Source organism: Xiphophorus maculatus, chromosome 4, assembly GCF_002775205.1.
Source record: "Xiphophorus maculatus strain JP 163 A chromosome 4, X_maculatus-5.0-male, whole genome shotgun sequence".
NCBI classification, from domain to species: Eukaryota; Metazoa; Chordata; class Actinopteri; order Cyprinodontiformes; family Poeciliidae; genus Xiphophorus; species Xiphophorus maculatus.
The window spans coordinates 15,657,325-15,669,339 of record NC_036446.1 but is presented as its reverse complement, the minus strand read 5'-3'; the positions used below and the strand labels follow the sequence as shown (position 1 = coordinate 15,669,339).

At 38.2% G+C, this 12,015-nt stretch overlaps 1 protein-coding gene across 4 annotated transcripts in view; it reads left to right on the top strand.

The window, feature by feature from the left end:
- The window catches only part of LOC102222459 (furin-1-like), an 86,890-nt gene that overhangs the window by 57,510 nt on the left and 17,365 nt on the right, over positions 1-12,015 (top strand). For all 4 annotated transcript variants that reach the window (XM_023332001.1, XM_023332003.1, XM_023332002.1 and 1 more), the window contains exons 7-9: positions 4,120-4,208; positions 7,864-8,036; positions 9,598-9,810. In XM_023332001.1, the coding sequence (XP_023187769.1) occupies positions 4,120-4,208; positions 7,864-8,036; positions 9,598-9,810 (475 nt within the window). The remainder of the gene's footprint in view (positions 1-4,119; positions 4,209-7,863; positions 8,037-9,597; positions 9,811-12,015) is intronic.

The following is a 12,015-nucleotide window of genomic DNA, read 5'->3' as shown; positions in this document are numbered from 1 at the left end:
TTGGATTTTTTTAAAAATCACTGGCCCTTTTGTGCTGCAGACCAGCTCATTAGTTAACAGACAGGCCCATTAACTGACTCAAGAAGGAGCAGAGCAGAACACTTGTTCTGATTTACCTTTGAGGTTTAGTGAAGCCAAGGAACTATTGAACTGCAAATGCCACTATCTACAACCTCGGGAACCTCGGATTCTTCAAAAGTTTTATTTTAATGTAATCGAGCTCTGAGGCGAGATTCATAATCATATGCTTTGTGTAAATCTTTAAATGTGGGAGCGCTGGCACTCTAAAGATAATAATTGAAGTGATACTCTCTTAAAATCTATGTATAAACATCCTGAGTGTCTCAGTCCATTTCAGTAGCACAAGCATTAAGAATGCAATATTTCTAATCCTATGTAATCAAGTCCTTCTTAAATGATTTCTGTTCTTCTTTTGTTTGTTTGAGCCAAGTTTTCACATTGAGTTTAAACAGCAGGAGCCAAATTTAGATCTCGTCAGGTATAACCATAGAGATGCTCTGATTTATGATTCTTGGGTAAAGATCAGATTCTGTTATCTGCATTTAAATCAGCTACCTATTCCAATCCAAAACACTTTAACATCAATGTTTAGTGTTATATAAGTGAATAGGAAAAAAATATATAGGCACTGTCGTCTATAAACCTAACATTAGATCAAAGAATGATGCCCATATCGGATCCGGTTCTTGGATTGTATCAGATCGGGTCCGTCTGGTGTTAATATTTCCCTTTTTTCCGCAGATCCCCTTCTTAAACAGCCAAATAAAAGAGATTGTTCTCCCATTTTTACTCTTTAATGTGCTATTTCTGCAGGTTGGATAAGGTTGGAAGACATCTGTTTTGCAATACTATCTCCCTTACATGGGTTCTGTAAGGCTTTTATTTTGGTTAATGCTGGTAATTTGTCTTCTTTAGGTTGTCTTGTTCACCTCACTCAGTTATGTTCTGTACCAACAGTCCTCCATCAGACTGGTTCTCCATATGTTTAAACAAAACTTTTTATTTTTGTCATCAATTATGGTTACTATCGTTACACCATGTGTATCTAACAAGGCTGAAGAATATATAGGAACCCAATAAGCATTTGTTTTACTTTCTTTTTCCTTGAACTGCTCAAGATTCTGGTGTGAATGTGTTAGGACATACGTGTCTAAACACAAACCACATTTATCTTCCTGTTTCTTTTGTCATCAGGATGTTGGGTGTAACATTTGTTGCGTGAAAAGAAAAGGTGTTGACCTTTTAGTCCAACGGTGCACTTACTGCTAGTATGTGTCAAAATTAGGGGGAATCCACACTGATTGATTCTTGTATCATTTGTTTTTGACTGCATGAAGCACAGGAACAAGTCTTCTTAATTTTGGTGGAATAATAGTTTATCTGTCGTATGTTTGTGTCTCTACAAGTTTTATGCCTGTACAATTGTCTGAAATACTAGCCGCAGCTACATAAAACTACAGCAATATATAATCAAATATGCAGAAGGCGGGTAAGCAGTTTAATGTTGCTTTGTTTGTGAAGTGTGTAAGGGAATCCATGAGGCAGGTATTACAGAATTAATCAGGGTGACTTGTTAACGATTCCCACTCATCAGCTCATTGTTCCTCCTGACATCTATGCTTACTGGTGTGCATCCTGTGATGATCTTGTGCATTGTGCAGTCTGCTCAGCCACCACAGAGCAGTAGAAAATTTCCTCACATCTTGCCTTTTTTGTTGGAGGACTAGTTGTCCCCTAGGGGAACCATTAATAAACGCATATCCTGTTGACCGCTTCTGTTTTTCCCGATATTGTCCCGTAAAGATTTATAGTTTTTAGCCTTTGCTCCATAACAAATGGAATAAATAAAAATGAAAAAGAAAATCCACAGCCTGTGTTCATACAGTGAGATAATTGGCTTTCGTTTGGCATTTAAAGGTCATTTTTAATTAAAACTACTTGGTGCCCTTTGGTCTTGAGATCTCAATGTAGCTTAAACAAGAGATTTTCTCTCTTTTTTTTTTTTACTGCACAGGTATTATAATTCTCTGCACCATCTCCATCATCAATAAGACTGGCATTTCAACCTTGCAGTGAAGATCTGCAGACTTTAGGATCAATGCCAACATGTACCGATGGTTTTCTGGCAGAGCTTTGTGGTTAAGCACATTCCTGAAACCCTTTACTTTGACTCTTTGCATGATTTGTCATCTGTGTATTTTCACTGCCCAGCAAAAAAAGGTGAAAGCCTCTAATATTTTACTTGACCAGATGTTTGTTACCTTTTCTTTTGTCTGCATTGTTTCCTAACAATTACAGTATGCAATGTGTCATTGATTTCTCGCCAGCGCTGCATTCATTTGTTTCACTGGTAGACTATTAATGATGGATTTGCTCCAGCCCATTAAAGGTTCTCAGTGGAGCTAAAATTCAGACTGTGTGGTGGCCTGATGATTAGTGACATTGCCATTCCCTGGCATATTTCTGATATAACCACCCTGTATGGTTGTTTAAGGAATAGGTCTCTAATTAAAGTGTTTTACTGTCAGATGTATCCCTGCTGTTTTCTTCGGCATTTAACAAGTGAGTGGGAGAAGTTAGAAGATATCATCTTGGATTGTTATATCTCTCCCACAATAATTAGTTCGAGAGTACTGATAATGCAAGCCGTTTTTGTATAATGAGAGTGTAAAGATTGACCTCTGCTAGTGTTGCTGCATTCTGTACATCGGCCTACCCAGGAAATTATTCTATTAAAAACAGCTGGAAAAGGGGTTTTGCTGACAACGAGAGGAATGCGTCTGTGCATGCCTGGCATCTGATCACATACACCTTGGCTTCTGCTTATCAGCTGCATCACAAAAATAACAGATGCAGAGCAACATAATACCCCAAAGAGCATCAACCAGCACTTCCAGGGATGTTGTGATAAAACTCAGTGGAAAATGACTCAGACGACATTTTTGTGTGAAGGTGTTTTTCTTTTTGAGTCTACAATGAGCTTTTTTTTTTATTATTCATACCCAGCCACCATGTTTCTCTCTGCATGCTTCAGTCAAGCCTTGTCTCCCTCTAAATAACATCCTGCGACATATTGGAGTCCTGGTGTTACTGTTGATTGTGGCATTTACATTAGCCTTCGCCCTCTGAGCTCACCACTGTGTCTTAAGAAAACTCAGGGGAATGGAAAGTGAATTACAGTCCTCTGACCTTATGTCAGTATACTCAAGCTTTTTTTTATGAAGCCAGAAATCTTGATTCTAATTAGATGTCCCTGAAGATTCAGGTTGCGCCTCCTCAGACCTCTTGCTTTTTTTTCTTTGTACAGTTCAAAATGCACCATGGCAGCAGAATTCATTACAGATTAATAACCGGTAATAGCCCCACTGGCAGACTACAAGCTAAAGCACAGCTAAATGTCCTTACCCTGACATTATATGCAGAGTATTTTATCAGTGGAAGATGTTGGCTGCTGTTGCTGTGTTTGATTATTTAGTTTTGGTTTGGCTCGTCAGCTAGAGCATCTCAGCCGAGCCTGGCTGACTCAGAATGTTTCTTGAGCAGTGAATGAACGGCCTTGGATCCAGCTTTCCTGTCTAGGAATGGCTGCAGTCCAGGGAGACTTAGCTAAAGATTTTAGGGCTTAAAAACCTGTGTATCCATCTGGCTGGGAAGGGTACACACACCTGACTGCGGTGGGATCATCTGCCCTTCTAGCGCTCTTATTTTGGATCCCCGCACTGTGGTGCCTGGAGCTAGCCCTTACCGCAGGGGCTCATGTTTAATGGAAATGGCAAGCCTAATTCACAGCTTCCTCGTTATTCAAGCTTGAGGCATTCCACGGTTACTAATGCTACAAAGCTGGAGATAATGCACAATGGATTGCCCACACGGATGAATTTATTTAACAGTATCCATGCCAAGTACCTGTCTCCAAAAGTTTGTATCGTCTCACTGTACAGCTTTGCCACACCACATGATGGGAGATATCTTTTCTCATGTAACCTTTAAGAGACATATAGCCCTCTTTTGGCTGCACGTGCAGTAAATGGTTGTCAGCAGGTCGACCAAATTTACGAGAATAAGGATTTTCTGTTTCTTTTTCTTCCTTCTTTCCAGGCATGGAACCCGATGTGCTGGAGAGGTAGCGGCCGTGGCCAACAATGGGGTCTGTGGAATCGGCGTTGCCTACAATGCGAAGATTGGAGGTAATGATTTGATTACTCAAAGCTACGTCACAGTTGTTTTTTGACTGCATGTTGAACAGCCTAATACTAAAATGAAATAGTGATCCTGCAGCACCTGATTTTTTTTTTTTTACTTCTTCACTGCATTTCTCAGACACAGCATGTCTCTAAATCTTTTTAAGCATCGCTGCAGCTGGGAGGATTGGCACGCTGCTGTAAGTGTATTGGTTTTGCCAGGAGTAACAGTCATGAGATGTGGTTCCTGAAATGACACAGTACAATAGCCTTGATTCAATTTGTGTGCATGTATTGTCAAACTCGCTTCTCTCAGTTTTTATCGATGTTCAGCAGAAATAGTAGATTATGTAGATTTTGTGACTATGGGTTTTAAATAACCTTCAGTGCAAAAGTATCATCAGCAGCTTCCACTTTAATAATGTCAGGCTAATTGCTCTTTCACTTTATTTTAGCAAAAAAATATATACATATATATGTGACTTGTGTGGGATTATTTAAAAATCATGTAATTTACAAATAATGCCTGATGTGTTTCCAATGAAGGAACATTGAAATCCACACAGTCATGTTAAAAATCAGCGTGTTACCATTCAAATAACTCAATAAAATCTGTTTAACTTGGTGGAAATATTAATTAAATGAATTCAGTGGAGTGAGTGCTCTCATCAAGGCTATTTTAATGAAATCTATCCAGTAATATTCTCATATTCTATTGTTATGTTCCAAAATGCAAAGTTAAAACATCACAGCCTTTAATTATTGTGAGATATTTAAAAGAAACGGATGTGCAGCTGCTGCATAGTCATTGCTCCTTCTGGACATAAATTTTAGACTTTAATTGTTTAGTTATGTGGATTATTACCAGCTTCCTTTGAGCTTAAAGTGATTTCACATCAATTTCAGAGGGTAATCACAGTGAAATAATCATGTATGCATGGGAATCTTTACCACATTTTATTTTTACAGCTGAGGCTTCTTTCTCTTTTCACTAAACAGACTTGGGAAGCAGGATTGACCAAGTTGAATTAAATCTGTTCTAACTTTGAACAGCGTTTGGACTGACTTTAGATAGCTGTTAAATAATAAATGCTATGAAATTATCTTATATTAATCCTTTATTTGTCTGACTTCATTGTTTTAAATCATATTTTGGACTCTGCGGTGGGAGATCTATATCCCCAGATAGTAACAGCAGCATCTCTTCTGCAGGAGGAGGAACTGCTAAGCGTCAGTAGACGTAATTTATGTAAACCACACAGTTTTGTACCTCACAGTGTAAACGCACACAGCTGACAGATGGGGTAGAATAAAATAAATTCAAGGAAGATGAGTTCCACAGGAAAAGCATTTTGGGTTGCTGAGTTGAAATGCACCTTTCCTCTGTACTGTGCTGATGTTGTCAGAGAAAAAGGAAGCGACAGAAATTCAATAACTTGTACTGCAAATCTAAATACATTTTCTTTTTTTTAAAGACAATGTATGAGGTGCATGACATTTTTTTAATAAGTTGTTGCAGATGGAGTAATGGAAAATCTATTATAACTCACATATGGGAGCCTGCTTTTGGTTTGTCTAATAAAAAACATCAGTTTGTTGTTCTTGTACTCTAATTAATGCAGAATTTTTTTAAGTTACCGTAAGTTCTGCTTCAATCTATTAGATTCTTTTATTACATACAGATACAGTATACATGATAGGTTGGAAAAGCTCCTCAAATTCAGAGAATTTTGGTTTTCATGTATTGTTTTTTTGTTTTTTTTACTGTTCTTTATAAATTCACTTTATTTGTACCTTACTGATTAACTTTGGTTTGTTTGCATCTGCAAAATGAAGTGCAAATCTGGTTCAATTTACTGCTCTAATCCTGTCTATAGAGTCAAGTACCGTTTCTTTTGTTTGATGAATGCTTTGTCTCAGATGTCTTCTTAACTCTCAAGGAGATTTCACTCAAGATTCAACAGATCTCATTCTTTTGGTATTTCTTTTACAACCATCTCGAGTACAGACAAAAATCAGTAGAGTTACTGTTTGAATTATGCTGCTGGCTCTAAATTGAAATGATAGCATCTGCACACTAGTGGCATTTCCTTCCATTCTGAATGTTCTTTACATGAAACACATGTAGGTTACATAATATATAACACATGTTAATATGCATATCAATCACTAAGAGGAAACATTTGAGGTTTTTCTCATCTGAGCTACATCCTTGTTGAAGAGCGAACCATATTTTTGCCCGCATTTTGAGTCATTATGTTGTGAATTTGCTGTAGCGTTTGAAGTTATTGTCCAGTTGCATGACTCAGTTTGAACCAGGCTTTAGCTGTTGGACATACTTTTCAATACAGAGGAGTTTATAGTTGACACCAGCTACAACCTTTACAGGGTCTTGTGACTGCAGAAAGAAATTTAAAATCATCACTCCTCCACATTTATTGATACATGGTGTTTGTTCTTCTCTGCAGTGATTTGTTTTTACTAAACTCGGAGCTGTGTGTTATAGTTTTAATCTCTCCTGTTTTGTCTGTCAACAGGATTTTTTTTTTTTTTTGCCTGAAGTTATGTGGTTTGTTCATGCACAGCTTTGCAAAGCTAAGCCTTCCTGTCATCTCATTTTCTAGCAGATGTTTTCTTGCGGCTACTCTATCAAACTTGAGGATTGAAAACCCTAAGTGAGGCGAGGGAGAGAGATATGTAGATTATGCCGTTTTGTTCAGTGCTTTGTTGGCACTGATTGGCTTGGATGTCTTTTCCAATGAACACTATTTGTTTTATTAAGTGTTGTTTTACTTGAGAGTAGATACTCATGATAGCAGCATAGCAGATAGCAACATGTGACTGTGATATTGTTGTGATTAGCCAACATTATCTTCATTATTCTTTTTTTTTGGAGTCCTCACAGCTCTTGATGGTATTTAGCATCTCGATCACTAAAATCTATATCAAATAATAACTGACCAACTATAATATTAACCTGCAAAGTAAAATTTTCTGAGAAACATCGTTATTATATTTAAGAGTTACAATTGTAAGCCTTAATCATCAAACATATCATAAATAAAATATATATCACTAGAAGTGCAGTGAATGCTTGTAATTCACAAGGTTCTCTTTTTAAAGAGTAGCTAAAGTAAATTATAATCTAATTTATTGAGATGCATCTGTTAAAAGACTATACCATTTTAAAATGCCTGTAAAAGTCTTCCTTGATTTATAAGCAGCAGCAACAGCTCCTCTAAAGTTGCTGAAGTTTTTACTCCTTGTCTTTTCGTTGACTCATCTTAATGCACCAAAGCAGCAAACTGCCAAAACTTTTGCCATTTATAGAGGTTCTCACTGGCTGACGGTGAGTTAATCGGATTTCCTGGCTGCTGCTTATCCTCCTAATTGCAGTGACAGTATTAAATATGTAATCAGCTTTTTTACACACTGCTTCGACAGCTTGGCTTAGTTTTTATTAACTAAATAACGTTAATGAAATGGGGTCATGTGGTGTTCAACTAAAGTTGGATTAACCCTGTTGGAAGACCGGGGATCTTTGACTACAAATCATATAAAGCTGGTGATTTGTGTGCATTAGGTATTCATTTAAATTCACCATTTTTACTTTCAATGAGAAGTGCTTAAAGAAAATCTGTTGCTGTGAACCTGGCTGCAGGAGTGCGCATGCTGGATGGAGAAGTGACTGACATGGTGGAGGCCCAGTCTCTCAGTCTGAACCCGCAACATATCGACATCTACAGCGCCAGCTGGGGCCCAGAGGACGACGGCAAAACAGTCGATGGACCCGCTAAACTGGCCAAGGAAGCCTTTCTTCGAGGAGTCACAGAGGTGGGTGTATGATTGTGTCTGTGTGGGGCAGAATTATTTACTGCCTCTGTATTGCCTCCTTTCACCAGTAAGTAATTGAACTGTTCAGGCATGAGAGGACACCAGCAAGAGGGACAAAGCAGTTTTTGACCCTGGCCATCCCGAATGGGAAGAAATGTCCTCTAAAAGCCGCCAGCGAGGACAATCAGGGAGAAAAAACTGTCTCCGGCAGGTTCCTCCCTCCTCTCCCCATTTGTTTTAAAGCAGTGTTGTCATCTGAACAACTGTTTTAGGTATTTTTGTAAGGCTATTTATTATAATAAAGGTGGCTTTCCTGCAGCTTTGAATGATTAAACAGTCCCAGTTAATCTCTAATGTCTATATATATATGCACAAACATTGGAGATTTCAGAAGATTAATGCTAAAAGCCAGTCTGTCAGCGTCTTAACAGTAACAGTCTGAATATTAAACATGAAAAGATGCATATTGTGATGTCGACAGCCTTGTTGCTGATCGCAGCTCTTTGCGTTTGGCACATTGGGACCACATGAGAAATGAACAAGTCAACAGAATTGTAAGAATACAGATTGCTCCTCACACTGTCTCTGCCTGCTTTGTCTCTTGCTGTGAGGCTGTAGGATTCAAAGCATGTCCCATAAAGCTGATTGGAAGCGCTGACACTGACTACTAAAATAATTGGCACTGTGACAGCGTTGTCAGATAGTGGAGTGGGTGGTGCATCACTGGAATTGATCAACACATGGAGAGATGGTGCCACTCAATACAATAAAGCAGCTCTTAGATGAAAATTATTGCACTTTAAAGGCTGAGAGGTTAGATGATTTATTACAATGAGCTGTTGTCATTTTGAGTCGTTATGTATTGCATTGCTGTCATGCGATACTTAGCTCTTTGCAATTTACTGAGTGACCACCTTGGCCCCGGCGATGTACACTGGGTTTTAATGGGACCTCTTTGAGGGATGGCCCAGGATACAGTCACCATCCTATAATTGGGATTCTTACTAAAGTTTGAATGAGAATCTCTTCTTCTTTGTCTGTTGTTGGTCTGTGAGGCAGTTAAGCAAAAGGATTCGTGTTCAGTAGGGTAGGCATTTATCGTATCATTTATTGTGATAAATTTCTTATAAGAATTTAGATTTATTGTTGTCGCGATAAATTCCTATTTATAATGTTTAAAACCCCCCAAAACTGTCCATATCACTATGACTGACAACTTTACTATTTGTTCTGCTGTTTGTCCAATGAAAGTATCAATAAATGCCAATAAATGTGAAAATACAGTGACCATGGGTAATGTAGCGATACGAATCACACTTGTTTATGTGGCAGGTGTTGTAAAGAAGCACATAACAAGTGGGAATCTTTTTCAAGAGCATTAAGTTTGTGGGGCTATGATTGCTTTTTTTTAGCTAACTAAAAAAAGATGTGATAAATAGTTCTTATTGTCCCTTTTATTGTCATCACAATACTATTGCAAAATATAGTGATAAAACCTTTAAGTCTGCATATCCCCCTGCTAGTGTTCAGCTTTTTTATAAGAGTGTTTTCTGCTCCTCAGGGTCGTGGCGGTTTGGGCTCCATATTTGTGTGGGCGTCTGGGAATGGAGGAAGAGAGAAGGACAACTGTAACTGCGACGGCTACACCAACAGCATTTACACTCTGTCCATCAGCAGCACCACGCAGAACGGCAACGTCCCCTGGTACAGTGAGGCCTGCTCCTCCACCCTCGCCACCACCTACAGCTCGGGGAACATCAATGAGAAACAGATTGTGAGTTGGGGCCGAGGGTAGCGTGTCCTCTGCGTTTGTCTGCCTTTTCATGTTTCTGTTGCACAAAAGCTTTGACTTTACCTTGAGTTTCTCCATCCTTTCTCTGCTGACTGGTTTCAAAGCGGACCTGCTGTCATTCCTAAAATATTTGACCAGATGGAGGCTTTGGATTTGTAAAAAATAATTACATTTTTGCCTTTAGTAACTGGATAAATAAAAAAAATATTCCAGCTACAAGGGGCTTAGTGTTAAGCCTTCAATAGTTCAAAAACTGAAGTTTCAACTTCCTTCTCCCAGAGATATTAATAGATAATATTCAAATATTAGCAGGGAACACAAACAGTTTTTTTGCTATAGCCTGTGAACTTGTTTGGACTCTTTCAATCTAGACAAAAAAAGGTTTTTGTAAGGTGATTACTTTGTCTTCATGTTCATGGAGATATTGAAAGCAGATGTCCACACTTTGTATATGTAAATATTTTCTCTGCTTGTTTTCCTCCATAATGAATTGCTGAGTGATCATGTTTCCATATTTTCGACCACTTCGGTGTTTGAGAAATCTGAATAACCAGAATTCTTTATCAGTGAGTACTTTGGTACTCTTGGTCAGGGGAGCTAAACACAGCTGATGTGTGCAACACACACAGACACACACAGATTCTGCTGTGGACTTCAGACAGGGAACTAACTTTACACACAGTAATTTGGGGGAAAAAAGTTTGACCTATGATTAAATGTTAAAAAGGCAAACAGATTGTTTTTCATCTGCATCTTCGATTACACCGGTGAGTGTAATCGAAGATGAAGTTTAAGGGCAAACTTAAAGCGGCCCTGCTTTAAGTTTGCAATCTAGTCCTGTTTGCTACCAGAGTCAGAGATTAAACCTCAGATTGTTTCTCTGTCTGCAACAAAATTAAACAAGGGTGTTGCTCATCTGAGGATGTTTAGAGGACGTTGCAGAGAAGCACAATCACTAGGGAAAAGTTGTTTTTCCTCTAAATTGAAAGGAGTGATTCTAAATGGGTTCCGGCATCCAGTAAACCTGACATTTCTTAGCTTAGGAGTGTCCAAATTGACTGACAGGAAGCAAATGTAGACAGATTATATCTGTTGAATGTCTTGGAAATGCCTCACTGTCCCTTCGGAAAAGCAGGGTTTGCCTAAACCGGATTCAAATTTCAAGACAGGCAAAAATGGATGGATGAAGTATGTAAACTGATGTACACTTTCATTGACATGTCATCAGTATGGATGAATAAATGTTTTTGAAAACAGTAAGTCATGACTTAAATGATCAGATTTGGTCTGGTTGTTGCTAATTTTATGATTGCTGCTGAAAGAGAGGAACTAGATAAAATACTATAAATCTACATTTATAACTGAACATGTACATGTATTTCCTGTTTAATGTAATTCTTAACAGTAGAAAATACCCACTCATTTTGAAATCAATCACTTTGGATATTTACCTTATTGGCAAGTAAATTAACTGATTAACAAGGTTTTTTTTTTACGTACATTAACCCATCGTCAAATTTATTGCAGCAGCTTTTTTTCCATTTCAACTAACAGTTAATTGTTGCAATTGCTACATACCTTTTCTTCAGACCTTGTGCTGTTTTGAGTCATTAAAAAGTTCATAGCAAAGTGCTGGAGCTCTATCCATCAAATCTGTTTCTGCTTAACATTCTTGTGACAAGCATTAAATCTCTTTCTTACACATGCAGACACGCCCCTACGCACACACACACACCCGCACACAGGCCCACACACACACACAAACTGACTGCCTCCTTTTAGCATGCAGCCATGCAGCGTGAAGAGCTTGACAGGCAGCCGATGACAACTTCATGACATGTGGCTGGTCCCTTAATGTGTCTGTGATGTACCGACTTAATTATGATGTCACTCATGAACTTTAAAATAAAGAGCTGGAGAAGAGGAGAGATGTTGACATCTGTGAGTTTATACCAGAGAGAATATTTTGATCTTAAGATTTTTTGTTTTGCTTTGGAAACCAAACTAGAAACCAAATGAAGCAAGGGGGAGCTTCTAGAAATATCAAAACTATCCTAGGTTTTATTTTTTTAAATAATCATTATATAAAGCCTGTGGAAATATATCTTTTATTTTATCAGTCTTCTTCAGTAACAGACAGGCCTCTTCTTTTGCATCATCCTGCAGGACAGCAGGCTTTTCATATGC